Source organism: Drosophila elegans, unplaced genomic scaffold (genome assembly GCF_018152505.1).
Source record: "Drosophila elegans isolate 14027-0461.03 unplaced genomic scaffold, ASM1815250v1 contig_208, whole genome shotgun sequence".
Taxonomy (NCBI): domain Eukaryota; kingdom Metazoa; phylum Arthropoda; class Insecta; order Diptera; family Drosophilidae; genus Drosophila; species Drosophila elegans.
Window position 1 is genome coordinate 7,845,472 of NW_024545578.1, and position 23,146 is coordinate 7,868,617.

The 23,146-nt window shown below is 38.7% G+C and overlaps 2 protein-coding genes across 18 annotated transcripts in view; one reads left to right on the forward strand and one right to left on the reverse strand.

The window, feature by feature from the left end:
* Nucleotides 1–23,146, reverse strand: part of LOC108146739 (collagen alpha-1(XV) chain) — a 61,298-nt gene that overhangs the window by 15,470 nt on the left and 22,682 nt on the right. For 9 of the 17 annotated variants that reach the window (XM_041708468.1, XM_017272849.2, XM_041708465.1 and 6 more), the window contains exons 5-11: nucleotides 6,703–6,798; nucleotides 6,146–6,181; nucleotides 5,979–6,047; nucleotides 5,618–5,684; nucleotides 5,373–5,518; nucleotides 4,794–4,931; nucleotides 2,583–2,729 (exon numbers count right to left, since the gene is read on the reverse strand). In XM_041708468.1, coding sequence (XP_041564402.1) covers nucleotides 2,583–2,729; nucleotides 4,794–4,931; nucleotides 5,373–5,518; nucleotides 5,618–5,684; nucleotides 5,979–6,047; nucleotides 6,146–6,181; nucleotides 6,703–6,798 — 699 coding nt within the window. Of the gene's footprint in view, nucleotides 1–2,582; nucleotides 2,730–4,793; nucleotides 4,932–5,372; nucleotides 5,519–5,617; nucleotides 5,685–5,978; nucleotides 6,048–6,145; nucleotides 6,182–6,702; nucleotides 6,799–22,729; nucleotides 23,008–23,146 lie in introns of all 17 variants that reach the window. The other 8 variants (XM_017272861.2, XM_041708471.1, XM_017272863.2 and 5 more) reach the window with 3 other exon arrangements.
* On the forward strand, nucleotides 14,672–15,841 carry LOC108146740. The gene is made up of 2 exons (XM_017272864.2): nucleotides 14,672–15,064; nucleotides 15,241–15,841. Exons 1-2 carry the CDS (start codon nucleotides 14,819–14,821, stop codon nucleotides 15,703–15,705), a joined length of 711 nt encoding a protein of 236 aa, XP_017128353.1. The 5' UTR covers nucleotides 14,672–14,818; the 3' UTR covers nucleotides 15,706–15,841.

The window sequence follows — 23,146 nt, forward strand, 5'->3', positions numbered from 1 at the left end:
CGCCTCGTCGACCACAAGTAGCTTGACACTTTCATAAACGTAACAGTGCGATAATGATTACGGCCCACCCACTCCTGCAAAAAACACGGTTAGACGGAAAGATGGAAAGCGGCGGGCAACATACGGCGTTGAAATGCGGCGATAAAGCCGGGGCGACAAAAAGAAAAGTTTCACTCTTGCATGAAAGGGTTCAAAGGATGCCAGTGCGCTAGGAGTGATGTGTTCCTCGCCTTTGTGTGGGTGACTGGCTGCTCCTTCCTCTGCTCCTGCTCCCTATCTGTATTTGTATTTGTATCCGTATCTGTATCTGTGTGCGTGTTACCGCATTTAACCGCGTGAACTGCGCGCCGTGCGCTGATAACGGTAATTGCCACCAGCTGGAACACCGCCATCGACATTGCCATGTGGCATGCGGCAGGCGGCTGGCGGCACCCGAATCAGGAGTCCTAAAAACTGAGCTCATGCCAGCCAAGGGCCTATGCCAAAGACTACAGCTGCACAGAAAATTATTACATTCATGCTTTAGGTTTATGTCAAAAAAAATCATAAAGAATGCTAGTTCCTGATTATAAAAAATTAACAAAGGAAACTTGTTACAGAAACCACATATAAAAATATAAAAAATAAGGTCGATGCCAAATCTTTTATTTTAACTAGAAAATTATTTTTAATAGAAACAAAAAATTATAATTTTACTTTAAAATTATTGTAATTTAAGTTTAATATTATCAGTCGTATGCATTTGGTCTAAAGAAAATTGTAAATTAAATATTAAACACAAGTTAAAACAAACTTGTTTGGTACACTTTTAATGATTTTATGAAATAAAAAGCTAGTAAGTAAATATTGAGAATATGTTCTCAGACATAATGAGCTGTGTATTAATTTATTGTACTCAGATAAATTGGATACAAATAAAAACAAACGAAATCTAAATTCCTAAATAATAATAATTATTCTCTAGATCGTATGATGAGCTGAACATTTTCCATCTTACAACTTGTTTAGTCTTTATATTGCTTGCTAGATGCAAAATAAATAAAAATAAATTACTATACGTATAATTTTTTTCCCTGTGTACACTCCACTTGACTTCGACGTCGACACAGCGACTCCACTTGAATTTGGGTTAGGCCTGGCCGCTCGCGTGCTCAAGACGCTTTCGTTTCGGCCCTTTCGCCAGGAGATGTTTTCGCGGAACCTTTGCGGTTTTAAGATTATTAGCTGAGATAGGCCATTTGTGGCATTCGCGACAACGACAATGGTGGCCACTGAACGTGCCCGCTTTTGGCAGACTCAGAAGTGGGAATCTGAACCTGAAGCTGGCGTGACGCCATGACCCACCAGCTGGGTGGTAATTTTTCACAGTTACTGCGCGAGTCAGGAAGGAAATTAGTTTAGGCAAATTGTGCGGCTTGTAAAACACGACGGACGTTTACCTTGGCCAGGCGCAATTCATAAAGATGTGCGTGATTGAAAACAGACGGACAAGGAGTAGAAGTCGGAGGACGGAAGACGGAAGACGAGGCAGGATACGGGCCCAGACATCGAGCAACTGCATTAGCCATCACGCCTCTGTTTGTCCAAGATAAAAGGTGCAATTTTGATCGAAAGCAAAGCGAAAACGAAGTAAGGAAAATTATAAAAAACTTTGTCTTCGATTAGCCGAAGAATGAATACTCTTGCTTTCTATAAATATAATTCCTTTGAATATGTTTAACCAAATATTGAATTTTTAACATGAACTATGAAGAGCAAAAGTATTTTGTTAATATATTTAAAGCAAGAGACTTAGATCTTTGGTTGATCCAAAGAAATTATTGGGGGTTTCAGTAGAGAAATCTTAAAAGTTATTGATATTATTTAACATTTGCAAAAATAATATGCTGATCATAACAAAAATTTATCTCAGATCATAAAACGTTTGAAAATTGATTTTGTTAAGACTTAGTTTTGTTGTGCATATTGAAACATTTTTAGGGTTTACTTTAAAGTTTTTAACACTTTCTATTATTAAAATATTAATACCTTTAATATAATTTTTATATTATAAAATATTGTACAACATCATAGTTTGTGCATAACAAGTATTAAATTAAGTAATATTAATTTTATATTTTCTGCTTTTACTATACAATAGATTAGTAGTTTTTATTCGGATATCAGAAGCATCAAAAGGTATATAAGGTATATGAAACGTATCACATTTTAAATCATTGTATCAAAACGTTTGCTAATTTCTTATTAAATTTTTACACCATTTCAAATTTAAAATTATTTTAATTAAAATCCACTTAAAAACGACATTTTGAGGTCATGAAGGAATATGTGTTTCGATTTAGAAAAAAATTACTCATATAAAAATAGATTGATTAGATATGTTATTTGAATTAAGGTATTTTAAAGATGTTTTTGTTATTTCGGACTACACAAGCAAGAAGCAATCTTAAACTCTACATGAAACCCGCAATGCACTTTAAAATGTTGTAATGAATTCATCGTCCGAGACCCGTTAGAACGTAATTTAGCATTTAAACTTGTAAATAAATTCAAATAGGTTCTCCTTTTTGGGGGATACTTACATCGTAATTCTCGGGCAAACCAGGCGGACCCGGTGGTCCCGGCGGACCCACGACTCCGGGCAGTCCGTCGACGCCTGGCTCGCCCTTCAGCCCCTGGGCACCTTCGGACCCCCGGGCGCCCCGAGCTCCTGGCACTCCGGTGGCTCCCTGGATAAATGTAAACGGAAACGGAGGAAAAGCGGTGGAGAAAGGGTAGAAAGGGAGAAACGTCGCCGGCAGCGACAGAGAAATAAATCACATTAGTGGGCGTGCATATAACGTGTCCTGCGTCCTTCGAGCTACAAATCTACGTCTACATGGCAAGTTCTACAAGGTCTACGCCTAACGGGGTTCGACTTGGAGAGTTCGACTTTGGTGTTTGGGGTTCCTAACTGGCTGCGGTCGATTTACATAATCGTTGCGTTTTAGTCCGAGCTCATTAATCTAAGCGGCTGGGCCCGTCCGCTTGGTATGTGGCTCGGTTTTCGAAGCCAGGGGATCTGGGATCGGGATAAGGCTTGGGTTGGGGGGTCGCAACATTCCAATAGGCGACATGGATGGGCACACAAAAAATGTGTCTCCCGATGTTCTTAATCTTATGCAAAATGGTCACGCTGTGAGCCACTTGCGTGCCATGTTCTTATTTCGCTATGTAGCTGTGTAGCCGTGTAGCTGTTGCTTATCGTCGTCTTTTAAATTAATTGCTATTAGTTAAGGGATTAGCAGTGGGGCAACAAAGTTGTCGCAGGAATTTCCGGTATGCGCGCCAGCTTGCCATATTTCACCGTGCCAGCAGAAAGCCTTTCGGGAGTTTTTGGTGGGGGTTTTGGGATTTTGGGAGCGGGTTTCTAGGGTAAGCTGGCATATTTCCCTAGCAGTTAGCTGCTGGCGAATGGACCACAGAATGCCCGGCATACCGCTTTTCTTTTGATGTATTGCATCGCATTGAAGAGGCTGCGTTCCACAGGTTGCTGGAGTGCCCCAGAAAATGCGAGATTGAATGGTGAGCAGTATTGTATGGTCTGTCTTTGGCCTGCTGTCGCATTTTGAATAATTCCCAGAGTAATGGACATGCATTCAACGTTTTCTACATTTTCGGTTAGCTGCTCTGCTCAAAGTGAATTTTTTTTTTGGCCCTGTTGCGTGATAAGCACTTAAGTGAGTCGAGTGGCCGAGCGAAGAGGAGGTTGTAACATTGTGGACTTTGCCTTTGACCCGCACTGGGTACACACACGCTGCTTGGAGATGGAGTAAAGTAAATGGCAAGTACATAGTCAAGTGTAGTTCAACACACGACGTCATGCAGACATGGAGACATGAAGACTCATCCTTTGTGTATCCACAGTGAACTCTTATGGTTGCCAAAGACGTTCCCCTTTTTTGATGAGATAATATAACGAGTAGCACCCGAGGAGAGAGTGGATAAGTGTTTAAGCGTGAGCTGGCGCATAAAGAAATTTTCGTTACGATTCGGTCCCATTTTCTCCTTTTCCTCATCTTCTGCGCGATTGTGAGTGTGATTGGTAGGGTGTGTATGTGTGTGTGTGCGTGTGTGTGCGTTAACGTTTTTTCCATTTCCGGTTACATGCACACACTCACATACACAGGGCAAATTATGATGTTTGACATAGGAAAACATTCAGCCCCTTCTGAAATCTCCTTCCCTCTTCGCCAATTCCCCAGTCCATCCTACATCCTACATCCTCCTGGTTCAGGCACTCACTCTTGGAGATTAGACGATGTGTGTAATGAAATTGAAAATGTGTTAGATTCATGTCAAATATTGCCTTTTTGCCAACCCGTTGTAACTCGAAATTGCCGTACACACAGATAAGCCCAACGAACGAAAGAAAAACATGGTAGAAAGTTTTGCTCCAGTTACCGAGGCTTAAATTACCTTTCAGATTGATTATATAGTTTGTCTAAGACCGATAGCTCCCTCACGACTTTAGGATTAAAATTAAACTGCAGTCTTACATTTATAAAACTATGTCATATACTAGTTTCTAAGGGTAGACAAAATTCCAGGTTGTCAATACTTAGTTGAGTAAAACTAAACCCTTAAATTTTTTTCTTTTCTATATTTGGCCCAATTAAGTACAATCTTATGGGGTACTTCTTTTTTCTTTATATTAGTTCCTGTTAAATTTCTTGCCATAGTTAACAAAACCTCTGCTAGAGTACCAAAACAGATAAAGAAAGTCACTCTAAGTGAAATGGAGCTGTACTTACGGTATGACCAGGGGTACCTGGCTTTCCATCCTTGCCCGGCGTTCCGGGCACTCCTCGCAACGTTTCCCGCAACGACTCATTGTCCTTGATGGCCTCTAGGATATCAGACGCATTACATGTACACTCGCCAGTGTATTTCTGTGGAGGAATGGAATACAAACTTAGCACCTCGCTATGTATCGGATCACATTTCCACGGCACATCGTTATCGTTATGGCAGGCAGGCAATTTCGCGTTGCCCGCCACAACCGCACAGAGAAAAATTGTTAGCTTTTCAATAATAACTTATACTAAACAGAATTTATTTATTTGTTCCGCTTCGTTTTTACTTTTAAAACAGATTCTTTTTATCCAGCGAATTTTAATGCAATTACTAAAACATTAATTACTCAACGGGAAATTTTTAGGCTGGTACTTAAGCTTACAGGCTTTTTTGTTACAGGTATTTACTACAAACTTCTAGAAATTCCATTTAAACATTGTTTCCATTGACCAAAGAGACCCAAGTTGACCTATATTAATGTAATTTTTCTCTGTGCAGATGCTCGCGGCGAATAAGTCTCAATTTGCAATACTCACAGCCCCCGCACTCGTAGTCTCCACAAAGGGCGGATAGGCGGCCGTCTCACCTTTGGGCCCGGGCGGACCCGGCGGTCCCGGCGGACCGCGAATGCTGTCGCCCTTGGGCCCCCGCTCGCCCTTCTCGCCCTTGATGCCGCGGTACGCTGTAAAAAATGGAAATGGAAAGGCAAAAATATGCATTAGCTTTGGACACATTAGCCCGAGTGCCGGAGTGGAATGGATTCCGGCGAGGATGCACTTACGCCTCTCGTGCGTGTATTGCGTCTGTCCCGGGGGCTGCATTCCACTGGCGTCGAAGATGTCAGTCGCCTGCGGAGAGGGAGATCGAAAACTCATTAAAAACAGAGTGCAAACTGTTGTCGGATGCATCGATTTGCCGTTCGGGGTATTTACTTATAACTAAATATAAATATTTAATTATGCAAAGTGCAGCCACAGTGTAGCTGACCTCGGTCTGACCAAATTCCCCATTTCATGGCGTTCGAAGAGCACTGTCAATTGCAATAACAGAACAATGGCAGCAGAAAACTCAGCTCTGCCCTTTTTTGATGAACTGACAAATGCTTTTTATAATTTCACTCTTATTTCGCACGGCAGACTAACCTCATCGGCTGAATTCCAAAAATCCTCACTTTCAAGATTCACTTCCGTTGAATCTTCGAATGGAGTACTCTGGGGGCCAAAAATATGGAAAGGAGGAAAGGCAAACAAATAAATGAAAGAGGAAAGAAAGGTTTAAATAAATAATTACAATTTGGAAAATAACATACCTCTCCAGATCCTTCAACAAAAAGGGAATCCATTTCCTTTAAAACATAAATAAAAATTAAAAGCCAAAATTTTAGGATAGTAAAAATAAAAATTTAAAGAAAAGGATTTAATAAAATATAAAATAAGTAATGGAATTTTAATGGAAAATATATATTCCCTAACCACTTTGTTATTTAATTAAAGCGTGTAAATAGGAATTTTAAATATGATATTTCTAGTGCAAAATTGAATTGCAAATTTGCAGACTGAAAAACCAACAGGATTATCCCCGATGAGCTTGTTTAATTCGCAAATATAGCTTTAGTGTGCCTGTATTAAAAATAAACCCCCACATAAGTGTATCTGATTACATGTTATTTGCAGCATTAGCAGTCTCAGTAAATAAACGCAAATCCCATGCAAATATTCTCTCACTTAAGCGGACATAATGCAATTTTAATGTAATTTATCAGTAAGATGATTTGCCCTGCCCGCCTGGCTATTCATTAATTAATTTAAATGCAAGCCATTGCAGTCCGTTGGTTTGGTTTTGGTGGCTTCGTCGATGATGACTTACCGCCGTGGTGGGAGCGACCGTTGCCTTTGGGGGCGGCATGCATGTGACGTTTATGGCATCGGGATTACCATAGACATTGATTTTTTCTAAATAGCCCTGTGTTAAATATTAACGTTTGTGTTAGGAGGGAATATGTATACACGCACAATATAATGCAAGCGGAATAATTTTCGAAACGCATGCTGCACAATGAATGCCCACAGTTCTATAACATACATAATAAATCAATCAATTTGTATATATAAAGTATATCCTGGACTAGGCCCATTCGTAATGGCCGCAAATCGAAATTTATTATTGATGTTAATTTGCAACAGTGACTGCCGTCCGGACAACTAATGTGCCGTGGTTTCGGATTTAGAATTACAATTAAGCATGCATATTTCACATTAGCCCAGAAGGGGCCTGGATAAATAACCACTTGCAGGCCGGCAGTCGAACTGCTAACCGCAGATCCTAACTACGGCATACGAAATGGGCCTATGAAGACAATGAACCACAAACAATGCGCCGCATTCTCCACTCCCCAGTCCTTAGTCCTGCACCAGTTTCTGTTCCTGGCTGCACACAGACTCACTTCTTCCCCTGATAGAGACACAAATGCTCAATGCACATTTGCCCATAAACTCAACCCCTGCAAATAAAAATGGTAGCAAACACTCAGGCCCAGGACTCCGGATTGCAGGACTCCGAGGATCCCAGGACTAAGCCACCGTAATAGCAGCCGGTTATTGTAGTTGTAGTCGTTGTTGCAGGCAGTGAGTCCTGTGAATGATAGTAATGGCCGAGGAGCTTTTATGCTGCCGCTCACTTAAAAAAGTTTTGTCTGAGACGCTAACTCGTTGAGTTTCGGGTTAAAAGCGTGCTGGCAAGGCTCACAATGGCTTAATATTCGCAGAGTCTGTGGCGGACTCACTATCTGGCTTTTGGACCCTGGGTTTATGGCGCACGAAGAATATATGTAGACCAAATCGCAATGGGGAAACTATATTACTCTTAAGTTCAAATACTGCTGAGGTGTTTATTAAAAGGCTTCTAAATTCAAGATTTTATACAAATTTCTTTGAAAGATTTGAGTTCCTAAACAAATTTAATAAACAAATGTATAAGATTTTAAAGTGTAATAATTATTATTCAAAGACATATTTTATAAAATTTAGTATTAGCAAACACCTATTTTTATTGAAGTTTACTAAAGCTGAGCTTTGTTTTCCGAGTGTCCGACAAAGTTAAGGCAACATTTATAGAAGATTTTTTTTAAATAAAAATAAATTTTATAAAAGTAAGAACATCTTTAAATTTTTTTTGCATTTAAAAAATATTACACATTTTTTTATGTACTTCAATAAACCATAGTTTTCTTCAAAATATTACCATATAATTTTTAAAATCCCCTGCAGATCCACGAACTCCTGTAAATCCTTAATTTCCTGCGCATAAACGCTACCAAGTTTTGGTCAATGACAATGCGAGCGTTTTGGTGAGGATATAAATGAATGCGAACCGAGGGGAAGATAGCGGGTAGTAACACACACGTGGCCGCCCATCAATAGACATTGAAGTGAGCATTGTTCGCCATGTAGCTTGTTGCTGTTGTGCCACTGAGTGCGGATATTAAAGTTTTCGCTTTGTTTCTGGCTTTGCTTTGTTTTGGTTCAAGAAAACTATGCGCTAAACAAATGGCAAGCCGGCGAAAATCACTGGTCGGAGAGAGCCGAAGCATCAAAGCAATGTCCGTGTTTCTGTCCGGGTCCGAGTCCCAGTCCGTGCCCGTGCCCGTGTCCGTGTCCGTCCGCCTGTCCGCCATTTTGTCCGTGTGGCCCAGTTTCCATAGCAGCACGTGCTCCTTGGAACTATGTAAGTAAGTGTGTATTTTTGTGCAACAAAATTAGCAGCAAGGAAATTCACTTGAAACGGAAATTAAGCCGCAGGAAGTGGCATTTTTGGGCGTGAGTCGACGTCGCCATTTTGGATGTTTTCACTGCCGCTGGCTTTGCTCTCATTATAACCTGCATTTTTGGCTAAGTAAATTGACAGCCGTGGCCATTGTGCCCCTGCCCAGGATAATGGAACAGAAAATGTCCTTTCTGTATCGCATTACTGGGTCCCTTTCTTAAGGCTATCACATTTTTTGTTAGAATAATAATAATTGCAGTGGCCATATTATTACGTGTACATTTGCTTATCCAAGTATAAGCTTTCACATTCCGAATTATCCCTTATTTCAATGCAGATCTGCCAAAGGAAAACTATCTGGGCATCGCAAAAAGGGCTTAACCTCGACGGCACCGAGAACCCTTTTCGACCGCTCCTTGAGTAAGACAGAAATTCAGGACGATGAACTGATAAGAGGACATCAAAGCCGGTCGCCTCCGCAATATTGTGCACGACAACGAACAGTTGCAAAGGCAACTGTCCAACGAAAAGGCGTAAGTAAACAAGTGTACGGAGAAAAAATAAAATCGAAACCGGAATAACCGTCCATTTGGTGTATTAAAATTCAGTTGTTTCAATCTGTTTGTAACAAATGTCTTTTTGGTCCAAAGTTCATACAAAAATGAAATCTGACAGTCTCACTGAATCAAGGAATTTGAAAACCAACAAAACTTCAAAGTTTTCACTAACAATATTTTGAATATCTGAATTAAATGTCTTAAATAATGAAAGAAATATTATATTTAGTTTGTAAAATTGTTTCATAATTGTTAGTATGTTTTTTTATATTTTAAAATGTTGTTGATTCAAATGTCTATGTTATTCCTAATTAAAATTGACGTCACTGAATCAATGAAATTAAAAAAACCAGCCAACAAAATCTATCTGTACATTTTTTATTGTGCACGTTAGTAAGTATTTATTTAAAAAGATAAACTAATTATTTTAGGTTGAAAAGAAATCTGTCTTATTAACAGGCTTTCATTCTATGCATTCAACATACATACTTTGATATAACTTATTAAAAGTTATTAAAAATTTTAATAAATAAAATGTGTGTAAAAATATATAAGGAATTTTAATAAGTTGTAACATTTTTTCTCAGTGCAGTCGGGGATTTGAGAGGCGGACGACAACAGCCGTTGTGACAGAGGGTCAAGCGCAGAGAAAGGACATTTTAAATAACGAAAAGCTGGCCGCAGGCAAAAGAAAAATTTTCGGTGCCGAGATCCTGCTGGAATATGATTTTAAGGTGGGCATTTAGTTTAAATAGTGTCAGGACAGGAGTGGCAAGATGAGCATGAGGATGAGGATGTAGATGAGGATGGGAGGACGTCTCAGCAGCGGCAGGTCGGTCAAGTGCCGCAGAGTGCTCCGAGTGCCATGAGCAATTAACTGGGCTGAAAGTGCATGTGCACATAGGCTGGCATGTGTGTGCTGCTTCTGTTTCTGTTTCAGCTTGTGCATTTGTTGTTTGTTCTGTGCCGCACATAATTAAGGCCAGAAATGAACTGAAATGCGAAAGAAGCGGAGCAAGGACACAACATGGAGGCAGATGGAGTGAGCAGGAGGGTAATATTTGCGCAGTAGCAGCGAGACATTCATTGCCTAGCAATGAGTCCTTTGCTCCTGACGAGGGTCGTCCTGCGTATTGAAAATAAAGCAAATAATACGCAAATCGTTGACCCTTTTCCATTCGCCATTCGCCGGAAAACCAGAAAGGTAAACCGGCCCTTTGTCCATGCTCCTCAAAAATGCCAGACACGTTTCACTTGCGAGTTGCGAGTTACGAGTTGCTGGACAAGAAAAAGGACTCCCAGAAAGTCCTGGCCACAGACTCACAGACCCCTCCCACGGCCTTCTGCGGCTATCTGGCGATTTGTCAAAAATGTGTCAATAATGGAGATCGATTGGGGGCTCTTAAAAATTAACCGAAAATGGATTCGATTCGAATGTGTTTGCAAGTCGAAAGAAACCCATTGCCAGGCAATAACTCTCCAATTGTATCAATCAAAAACTTTTGAAAGAAACTTGTTCAATCGATGTTTATAGAAACTATAAAATGTTATTTCTCTATATTTACAGAACTAGATTTATTTTTTTTAGTCGCTGGCATGGGGAGATTTACTACACATTGTTTGACCAAATGTTGTCACTTGTTTTTTTTTCAAATCAATACAGTTTCATGGTCATTTTATTTATATTAAACTTCTATATTTTACTGACTATTACACTGTCTAAAACCAAGAAGATTTATAATCTGATATTTAAATGAATTTAATAGTTTTCTCCAATTTAGTGAATGCGTGTGAAACTTTTGGTGGAGGTCATAACTTAAGGCAGCTTTAAATGTGTGGAATTATAAATAATAAAACTAAAAGCCTAGTTTGAATTGTTCTCCCAATGCCAGTGAAAGTCTGCTCATGACGCCACTTACCTCCCAACATTGCTCTTGTTGCGAGAGTTTAATTCTTAATTAAGCACAAATATTTAATAAGTGAAATTTACGGCATGCAGCGGCATCAAAACAAAGGAAAGCTTTAGGCATCAAGATTACCATAAACTTGTTTCCGCTGACTCTGCTCATGTACTCTATAATTCTGAAATGTCTGTTGGGGTATGTGGACTTCATGATTTGACCAATTAAAGTAACTAAGACTTTACGCCTTATACTCACTGGAAACAAATATGAAATTAGGCCGATCCTAAGTTTTGTATTGTGATTTAAATACAATAGATTGTACTTTATGATAAATGTTATCTTTGAAACATTGTCTATTTTTTAATAAAAACAATAAATAGGATTTGTTAAAATCATTATTTTTTTGTCAATAATTAGGGAAATCAAATAACGCAATAAAGTTGGGGAAATCGTAAGTGTTAATTCCCTCCAATATTTATGCCTAGATCTAGGGTATAAAGCCTTCTAATTTTTCGCAGTTCGCTTAACCTTCTATATAGTATAATGACAATGGCAGCCACTGCCAGAACAACAGCGGAAGCGGATGTATATATTTTCGCCTGGCTCCGGCACAGTATGAGGTTCGCGTGTGTTTGTGTATCTGCGAGGGTATCTGCATTTGTGAGCAGTTTCGAGTGCTGAGAATCCTGCACTCCTTCCCCCCAAAAGTTATGCTCAAGTTAATAGATAATTAACCATGCAAATTGCCGCGCAACAGTTTACAGATACGGGTCTCATCCACGTTGTCATCATCATTGGCTTCGTCATCGTCATCGTCATTTTCATTTCCATTTTCATTATCATCACGGGGCTCTGTGTCACGGGGCTACATGCGTAAGCACTTTGACTGCGGCGACTACCTAAGCTACTACCACCTGCCAGGTGTCTGTGCGCTCTCAAGTACAAAAGAATTAACTCTAATTACTTTGTAATGTTGATTAAGCCTGTTAGAGCGCATTAAATATGTAAGCGACGTTTTGACATTTTCAGCATATTTGCCGGCGGCATTTTTGGGAGGAGGCAAAAACTATATGAATTATGCGCATTTGCCACTTGACTCCGGTAAATATATAATTTCGACTGGAATTTGGCTTCAATTAGCCAGCCGCAGAAATGTGCAAACAATTGGGCTTCAATTCATTTCAAGGTATTTCAATAGCCACACGAATGCAAATGGGGATTGAGAAGTGGAAAATGGAAAATGGGAGTTCCGAAAATGGTAAAATTTAAGTTCAACTTTATAGCCGCCAAACGACAGGCGGCCGACAGCCGACAACAAACAAATGCCAACTCCCGTAGAACTCGGCTCTCGACCTGGCCAAGGTACCATTACCCGGGTCATAGCATAGTTTCTAAATCACTTTCTGACAGCCGTTTCGGCCCCTTAGTAAAAACCAAAAAAAGGAAAACACACCGGAGCAACGAGGATAACAATCGCAACGTCAAAAAGTTGCGCACTTTTTGTAATTTTATTTTATTTCCGTTTAAATGCGTGCCGCCCGCCTCCTCGTTGCCACTTTTCACTTTTCGGATGAGCTGGGTTGAGGTTTGGTGCGATTTTAAAGCTAAATTATAGCAACATAAATTTTTACGGCCCTCTTTTAAGAGGCAGAATCCTTGGCAAACGAAAATAAGACTGGGTTCAGGTGCAGGACTTAATTCTCTTCACTCTGCACTTGACTCCAGGGTTTTTTTTGACACTCGTCGGCCGTTTCACATTTTATTTGATGCCCATTTTAATTTTTTTTTCTCCGGTTCTTGTTTTGCATATAATCAGAATAAATTACTTTGCACATTTTGCGGCACATAAATTATTTAAGACATAGTCACATCAAAGCGCAGAAGGCACATAATACAAAACTCGAATACGGATCCTCAGAATCATACTCATTTTTAAGGTCGTTTTATAACTGATCCGAAATAATATCAGTTTCTAATTTTTCTTTAGCTCCAAATACAAATTTTTTTAACCAAATAAAAGTACTTTTCTATTAATCTTCGAAGTTTGGGAAAATCATAAAATGAAATTTTATTTATTTTAAATTTAATGAAATTTATTTCCTTATAACCTTTTAAAATAATTTGCTTATGAGTATTCTTAAGCTCAATAAGTTTTAAGCCAATTTTAAGATCTTTACTGCTTAACAAAGAAGTTAATACCCATTCATGGATAGAGGAAATCATAAAAAGCGCATTGAATTTGTACAAACACCTATTATTTAAATTAATTTTCCACAAATTAATCGAAGTTTTCTAGGTATGCACTAAGAAAGAGTTCTATATATTTAATTAATCAAATGTTAATTTTTTATTTAGAACAGATAGAAATCGATAAAAATTTGAAGTTTTTTTTAACAATTTTTAAGAAAATGTCTTTTTTATAACAATATTTTAATTGTGTACATTTTGCAGTGTCCGTGTGCAGCAAGCAGAAGTGACTATCTACATAGTGGCAGGGAAACAGAAATGGAAACACAAGCTGAAGCTGAAAGGAGCGAGGGAAGTGGAAATGGAGGGGGAAAAGTGGTGATGGGGGAAAAAGGGGATCTGGGTCTCAGTCAGAGGGGACCGAAAAACAATGAGACGGCAAATGCCAACCGCATAGTGACAGATTTTTTTAATTTTGCTAAAAACCTACGACTAATTCTCAAACGAGCTGACACAAATCTCGAAAAGTTTTTGCGCCAACGTTTTTGCAAAAGCGTCTGTCTCCCTCGGTCGGTCCTTCAGTCACTTTGTCCTTCTGCCTCTGCGACTGTCACAATGCCTATCTGGCAGCCTGTTTATCCTGCAGAGTACGAGGCACATATACAGAAATACACAAGTAGATAGGTACCAACTACAGCATAAAAACAGAGTAGAGGAGCTTCTGGGTTTCTAGCAAGTGCTAAAAGGATTTTATACTAAATTGCTCAATCTAAAAATAGTATGGTAAAACCTGCCTATTAGAAAAAAAGGTAAATTAAGCCATAATTCCAAAATGAAATTATTTATTACTCACAGAAAACCTCAAACATAAATTAATTCGTTTCTTTGCATAGCTTGTATCCAAAAATCTAAATACACCCTAAAAAACACTTTTTATTTAATAAATCAATTGGAATATTTTTCCCTTTAATTTATCAAGACTTTTGGGCCACTTTTCTGGTCAATGAATTTTTAACGATATTTGCACCTCTATATTTATGATTTTGTGACCCCAAGACAGAATACTAAAGCTTAGAAGTCACATTGCATTTTATTGTTGGTCAAAAGTGCCCTCTACAATTAGTAAAAAACAAGAAAAGCTCAAAAAAACGATACAATAACAACTACCATTGTGCATAAACCAACAAGTTATGTTTATGTTGAAGATTTGTCAGTGTTTATGTGCCCTTGTGTATGTGAATGTTTGTGTGTTGATTTAGACAGTTTTATAAACCCTAAGCAAACAGACTGTGACAACGTTGCGTATACGCAGCGTAAACCGTTCTCCTGAGGCAGCTGCAGCTACATCAAAAATATTCACCACTCGAAATACATTTCAAAGCAGATGTACAAAACCTAAGCCCAGAAAACAGGAAGGATGGGACATTTTTGGGAGTCACACGTTTTCAGAATTTTACTTCAAAACTAAAGCTGAAATGGTGCATTAGAAAACATATCATAGAGAATTTTTGTCTGCTGGAGCTATTTCTTTAAAACTTCAATAGACCAATTTTCTGTTTATTTATTTTTAATATGCAGTCCGCCAAAATCATTAATAAACTGCTCAAAGAAGCCCCTAATAATACAAAAGGTAGCAAAGAGATCGCCGAGCTACGAAATCTAATCGTTGAAGTTATGAATCCGCGATTGAGCAAACTTAATCAAATCTTGAGATTTCGCATGGTGCCAGCAACCCGTGATGATTTTCAGGATGAAGGAGAGGACTGGTGGCCAGATTATGAACTGTACTCGGACTCGCATGCCATCACCGATATGAACGTAAGTTGTAATTTATTAAAACATAAAGAAATTGCTTTAAAATAATAAAATAATGTTTTAATGTCATTGAAAACAAATATTTATTTAATATTTCTAATAAGCCTATGAACTACCAGTTTTAAATTTCATTTCTATTTGAATATAAAGAATAATTTATTTTATTTATATATTTAAAGGGTCTCCTAGTTTGCACCCAGGATTCCTTAAAGGGTATGCCTGATGATCTGAAAGCCATAGGCGAGAAGTTCGATTTTGCCTATTCCGTTGCAAAACCCAAAACTATTCAAAATAAAAGCAAAAAGTACCTTTTGGTGGACGAACTAATAGAGGACTTGGAGGACTTTGTAACGCATTTCAGCCGCCTTTGCACCAAGATTCTTGACGATCGCAGGAATCTTCATGATTTGGCTTCGATTACATTGGATACTGGCGACAGGATAAAGGTTAAGATCTTCGACGAACGCACTTTTGTGCAACTGCAATCTCGAATTGGCAATCTGGATAACTACATTAGGGATTTCTGTGCCCTATTCGAGGCCCATGTGGATTTCAAAGATGAGGCCAAGTCCGGACCCCTCTCTAAGTTTGCCAAACCCCAAGGACCGCTTTTAGCGGGAGCCGTCAATAAGGTACGGACTTAAGCCGGATCGATCAGGAAGTCATCTCGTCCTTTATTCCCACGGCATGGCTTCCACGCGTTCATTGTACAATACCCATACAAGCAGATACAGTTCCATGACTCCGGCTTGGGCGGTAATAAAGAGTTCGCCTCCAGTGTATTGCAGTATCTGGGAAAGCTTTTTATGCTTCAAAGTCAATATAGTAGTGTGCCATGTACAGAGCGAACAGTTTTAAAACGGTAAGTATGCCTTTCAGTTACGTGGTCGTGTGTGGTGACACACTTGCCCCCCTTCGTCCACATCCACATCCAGATACGCCCACCATGCCACCAAACATCCCCACAGCCCTAAAGCCACCCACCGACGGCCCCTTGTCAATGGGCTGTTAGTTGCTCCGAGCACAGACGCCATTCAAGCGGAAATGCAGCACCGAAAGCCGGCTATGAACCACACTAAGGAAAAATCTAGTCTAATTACAAATATAAATACAATTTTTTTTTTAATTTTCGAGCTAATTTATATATTTTTTTGGTCAATGTAAGGTTTATTGTTCTTTATCTTCATTTAAAAAATTTGAATTTGAATAATTTTCAATAATTGGGGTGGTAAGCGCGTTGAAATAGTTTAAAAAGGTGTCCAAAAGTATGCGGCAAAAAATGAACGTCGGTTTTTATAATATATCACAATGCACTTTTATATTTTAAATAAATTGTAACATACTTTTACACATCTTTTTTTAAACTTGTTTCATAGCTAGAGTGATTTCTGTGCCATACCTAATGTTATTAAAATTGAAATACAAACATGCTGTAGTAAAATTTCTTAGCTAAAAGAAATAAATAAAAATAAATAAAAGTTCATTAGAATTGTTTTTAGATATTTTATTCTAATCAAAATTTATTCTAATAACTTAATTGTTGAAGCTGATACCAAAATCTTGAAAACATTTCAAATTTCTTTGCAGTGTGCTCTCTGTGAACGGGCACGCGGCAACGAAAAAAGAGCTAGAACCAGAACCAGAGCCAGAGGCAGAAACCTCCATGTGAAGTGTGTCATCAGTTTAAGGTTTTTGTGGGCAGCACTCACACACAGACGGCAATCCACTCTGCCGCACAGACACACACACACACAAGCTCAGAGGGCCGGAGACAGCGATACGGATACGGAGGAGCTCCACTCACGAGACCGAGCAGCCCGTATTTTCATAATAAACAAATGGGTTGTATGGTTGGTTGGCTTAACTTTCGGGTTGCCAGCAAGTCGCAGATAGCAGATAGCGACAGCCACCGCTCCGTATTTGTTAGCGCAAATCAGTGCTATTTATATTTCGGCGGTGGAAAGGTATATCCTGGCATATCTCTCACCATATCTGGATACTGGATGCCCGTTCCCCGACCCCCAAACTCCAACTCTCGGGGTTATCGTATTGCGTGGCGCTTGTCAACACGCTTGCCAACTGCAGTTCGGTTGCGAGGGTTGCATCCAATTTGACGCGTTCTCAGATGCAGATGCACTCGCACACTCCGAAAAAAGGCCAAGCTGAAAGTTAACTATTTGCATAACTTATATCGAGAAGGGTAACATTTGTCTTTTAAACTTTTCTCTTTCCTTAATTCTGTAACACTAGTAATTTTTACTAGTAAATTTACCTCTGAGGTCATATTTTATTTTGTTTTGTTTATCTTAGGTTTTTTGTATGTTTTATTCAAATTTTATTCTAATTTCGGAAACTCTCTTGAAAGCACATTCGTTAATAATTTCTTTAAAAACATACTTATGCTAAAAAATTATTTTTTAGTATTCAAAACAAATTCTTCCCTGTTTTAAAACTGTGTCTGGGTTTTTTCATTATGATTGGTTATGTTTAAAATTTAAAACCTAATGCTTTTTTCAAATTTTTAACTCTACTTATCAGTATCTAAGAGATACAGAACAGGTGCAATCTATGAAGAGCAACTTTCGCTGCAGGTTGTCAATGCAACAAGTTTGAAAGGCAAAACTTTGCGCCTATCGCAGCGTCGAAACCGCAAAAGTCGGACAAAAGTTGCGCTATCTATGCCATCAAAATTGAACTAGCAACGTCCTCGAACTTCTGGCGCAGCACAATAATAAATTTATTACGGACGCTTGGCGGGGCGTGTCGACGTCGTCATCGACATCGACATCGACATCGACTTCGAACTTGCAAGTTTCTTGTGCGATTCTACGACTCCTTGGGTGCGTGCAACAACTCCCTTCCATTTGCCCGCTAACCCATAGTTATGGTGGCATGCTGCGCTTTAATAAAATATTATCATAAACGTAACGGAAGCTAGTTTTTCATATGCTTATTCCCAGACTGTGGAAGCAGCCCTCTCAAATATCCGTGTGTTTGCTACACCATTTTCCTTTCCCTTTGCAGGATAGCAACGACCGTAATACGCTTTCATAAATCAAATGCACGGAGCGTTGCTCAATATTTAATGTTTTGCTTTTCGGAATTTATACACATCTGCAATGTGAGGATTTGATTTGAAATCTCCAGAAGAAAAACTTAAAAGCACGACAGTCATGAATATGAAAATTGTTTATTTTATTGCAGAAAAAGCCAGGAGCAATGTATTTCAAGGTATTTAAAAAGAAAGAAAATATTTTATAACTGCATTTTTTTAAAAATTGTAACCCATGAAACTTAATTCCAAAATAAATAAATGAAACAAGGTTTATATGCTAGTAAACATGAATTCGTTTCTCAGCATTTCTCTTTGGCATTTTGTTGTTTCTGTGTTAGCCAGAAACTTTTCCTCTGCTTCTGAGACACTCGGATATTTTCATTATTTATTGCCAGCCACGAATGCACACACACATGTGTTTGTCTAGGTAAATCTAGGGGAATGCTTTTCCGGTACTTTTTTATTGCTCAATCGAGACGGGGATAGTGGGTGTGTGAGTTAATGCTAATGGTTGGCTACTCTGTTTCCATTCCGCAGTAATGCTCCTTTCGAATCAAGTCTGACTACGAGTGTGAATGGCTTTTTTATGCCTTCGAGGGGTACCACATAAAATATTAACCTTATTAATTGGAATTGCGCAGCAGGCAAGTGGAAGTCGACGAGTTTAACTGTAACACAATGCTTGACAGCCCATAAATGTCCAACGACTTTCGACGAATCGAATAGCTAAATGCATTAACTATAATTGGCTTTCGCCTAATTTCGCTTTTGGGTAATTAGGCACTAATGAAACCTAATAGACGAAGAAAGCCACATATCTAAGCCTCGGGAGTTCGGGGAATCAGTCAATAAGCCAACGGCCGCCGGCAGTGGATAACCACCTCGTATTAAGCAAGGACAAATTGCCTGTCAATCTACGTGTAATTTTTATAAATTTTCCAATTGTGCGGCAGCCACTTTTTCCTTCAGTTTCTTACCGCATTTCCCCTTTTTTCCCCCATTTCTGCTTGGGATCGTAATTAACAGCGCCAAGGAAACTAGGAAAACAGCGACAACAACCACGTTGTGCCAAGCTTGTGTAATGTAAGCCACTGCTAATGAACCCATCGCCTGTTGGCCGTGGGTGGTTTTTAATGGGAGGCAGTGGGTGGTGGGAGGTGGGTTGATTGGTAGTGGGTGGTGGTAGCTGACAGGTGAGACAGCCCATGCAGAAATGGCTTTATTAACAGCCTGGCTTCAACTCACAGCTCACGCTCTTGTTTTTAGATTTTTATTGCCAAACTTTGTTTCTTTGGTTGTTGGCTCGTTTTACTTTCCGCGTTCACCACGTATATTTGGTAATGCACTGGGAAAAAAGTATGAGCAATAATCTTTCAGGGAAATATTAACAGGATCTTATGAAAAAAATTTTACCATTAAGGGAATATTTAACAAACTTACTTCCATAAGTATAACACAATACCTTTTTTAATACAAAAAAAAACTTGATAAGATAATATTTAAATGATTTTAAAATAAATACATACCATATACCTATATTATAGATTATCTCCTTAAATAAAAATAAAATCGGTTAAGGAAATATTTGCGTTATTTTAAAATAGCTAAGCACTACCAGATCGATTAAATATTTTTATGAATACAATAAAAATGGTGCCTAAATATACATCATTTTAATAAAATGCACAACTAAAATCAATTCAGATTACTACGGATATAAACCTCTATTGCTTTATTTTTTGTACTGACAACTTCTTTGTTTGTCTATGGAGATGGAAATAAATGGAAAAATAGAGCCAACGACTATGATTCCATATCGAAGCAAGCCCGTTAACGCTTGTCGACATTCACTTCGCCCGTTCTCATGCGACACTTTGAATGTTTTAAATGGTTTTTTATTGCCTCGCCTCTTGCCATTTTCTCGCTTTCCTCGCCTGTATCCTTGTTTCGCCCTCGTCCTGCTGTGCTGCTGCATAAAATTAGTTTAATCACTGTTTTCAGAGTCCAAGGGGGGGAAAATGGCAGGTGAGAGTGCCAGCCAAACCCATAAGTAAGCGTAAATAATGTCAAAGCAGTGCAACTATAGGGACTCGTCCCGTGCCGGCCACGCCCCACCCGCCCCCTCGCCATCCTGCGGGTGTCAATAGAAACATTAACTGGGCGTGCTGACAAAATTAGCACAACAATTATGCAGGTATTATTCGAAGTTTGCTCGTATTGTGGGTCTGTATTGGCGGGTCCTTTGGGGAAGGCCTTTCGAGGTGAAAAACAACGGAGGAGAGCGTTTGACAGCAAAGAAAAAGTTGTATCAACATGGGAACTGGAGCCCTTTGCTCTTTTCTGCTGCCTTTTTAAATGTCCCATCATTTATTTAAATTATAAAGAACGTATTCAGCATTCCTGAGAAATAAAATCTGTCAAAAGCAATACAGTCATTTCTATTCATACATTTGTACCCAAATTAGACACTAATTTATAATAATTATTTTTCGTTAAAAATGTGTCTATAGTTTGACCACAAATAGAGATGCATATTTAACCACTCAACAAATCATACAGGATTGTTACTCATAATTGAGCCTTCATTCTTGCTCGAACATCATCAATAACTTGCCAGTTTTGCATGTTAAATAATATAGCAAATATATATAACAGCAAACCAAACTAATCAAATTCAAGCAAACATAAAACAGACTAAAATTAATTAAGTTAAAGTATGTATGTCTCATATAGTATTTTCTAATCACTATTAAATTATTTCCCGTTTGCTTGTCATTAGTTTATCGTATTGTGTGAAAATTTAAAATATTTTGTGGTAAACCAGTTAGGCAAGCTTTCATCAAATAAATCTAATACAAATATTTCTCACATTGGCTGGAATATCACATTTTACCTGCCACACAAAGAAAATTATGGTTTGGTTCTGCAAATACTTGCGCCTTTCTTTTAGGAATAACAATTTTAAGAAAACAACCGAAGTCCATTAAGTCCAATGTAAAATACATTTTGATGGAATATCATTAAGCATCTAAGCCGCAATCAACCCATCCACCAAATGAATTCCGCAAAACAGTGGCAAAAACTCGCATTGCGTATACGCCATGTGGCCAATAACAAAACCAACTAAACTTAAACCCAGCTCGTTACGTTACACAAAACACAAGAATAAGTGCTGGACAGGTGAGCGGACCCGTGTCAGGTTTATCAATTTATCTTGTGACCGAGCGACGGCAACAAAATGCTTATAATGTGTTCTAATAATTGCAATGGCTTTTTATTTGTTCGCTCCCCAACAACAACGGCAGTGTTTTCACCTGCAGGAGAAAGTAGTAAAAGGGGGGCAGGTGTGCTCGACCAGAGCGAAATGTGCTGTTGTCATGAAACATTTGTCACAATAAACTTTATTTGTTTTCGTGTACCTCAGGTATACGTGCACGGAAAATAATAGTCTGGCAAGTGTGAACAAAAGTTAAATTAATCCATACAAAATTTTTAATTTATTTAATTTTACAGAAAAAAAATGTTAACTTTATAATTACGAAAATATGTTAATTCTTTTAATGATTTACATACAATATACTACCCAATTGTATAGCTTATTTCCGATTGGTTAATAAGTTGTAAAAAGCTTGGAACTGATTTTAGATTTTCACATATCCGGCGACGAAAAAACTTTTAACCAACTTTTTGTGTTATTGTAAAAGAAGTTCATAACTAAGGCTTAATCTCTCTAAAAATCTGCTTAAATATAATCAAAGTCATTGAATTTATGCCTGTAAGGCCCGCTTAATTAATAAAAAAAAAAACTTAAAGTCAGATTTAAGCTCAAAAATTGTAAGGAAATTTACAGTTCCAGTCCAACTTTAAGATAACCATTAAGACAAGAATTATAACTTTCTGCATTTGAAAGTTATCCTTGCTCGACGAATAATTTAGCTTGTCATATTTTGTGCAACACTGGCACTTTAGAGATTTCTGCAATAGAAAATACTCAATTTGATTATTTTAAAATCACAAACAGGAAACTTTAGCTTTGCTTTACAAAGTGTATTTTCCGTGTATACCCTCGCATGCTTTATTTGCTCTCCGCTCGCTGTGACTGGGCCATGTTTGCCAGTGTGTGTTTAAAAGTTTCCCTAACTTGTTGTGGGTGCTGGCTGTTAGTTCTCGGTGTGTTTGCTGTGTGCGTGTTGGAAGCGCATAAGCCGCGATATAGCTCTGGCAAAGACCCCCGCCCCCCATCTACCCATCCACCCGACCACAGACCATCCTCGTCCTGGTCACTATAGGAGCAATCCCAGTCCAGGAGCTCACAGCGGTGACATTTGTTTGCTTTTAAAGGGGCAGGATGTCAAGCATTTAGCATTTAGCATTTGGCTTACACATTAAACAGTTCGTAATGTTTAGATGCTTGGCAAGCCTGGTAAAGTGGTCGTGGAAAAACACAACAGAAAAAAAATAGAAACAGAAAAAGGGCAAATTGTGCGCCAGACACGTGTTGATTATGATTATAATTAATTGGCTAGTTCTTTTTAATTATTCTGAAATGCCTTTCAGTTCAGAACGCAACCCGAAAACTTGTTGCGGTCAAGTGTTGAGGTTTGGTTAGTTACCTGAATCCTAGCTGCCACCCGTTCGCCGTTGAAGCGGTTGGGATTGAACCATCCCTTTGTGGAGCCCGTTACGAGGACGATGCCGAGCAGGAAGAAGAGAATCAGCGCGGTAATCACGAGCTTGGCTCGCGTCGATATAACCATTGCCATTTTGTACGATATTTACACGTCCCGATTCAACACCGATTCGATATACAACACTTAAAGCACTACGAAATCAAATGCAAACGAAACGAACAACGAATAACGAACGAACAACCGGCGACGAATCGAATTGCCTGAAAGAAAATGCATAAATTGGAATATTAATTAGCTGTGGGTGGGTATATTGCTTTGGCACTCGCCACACAAATGGTTTGGATTACGCTGCTGCTTCGATTTAGGTTCAATCTTGTCGCAGTGATACCTTTTTCATTG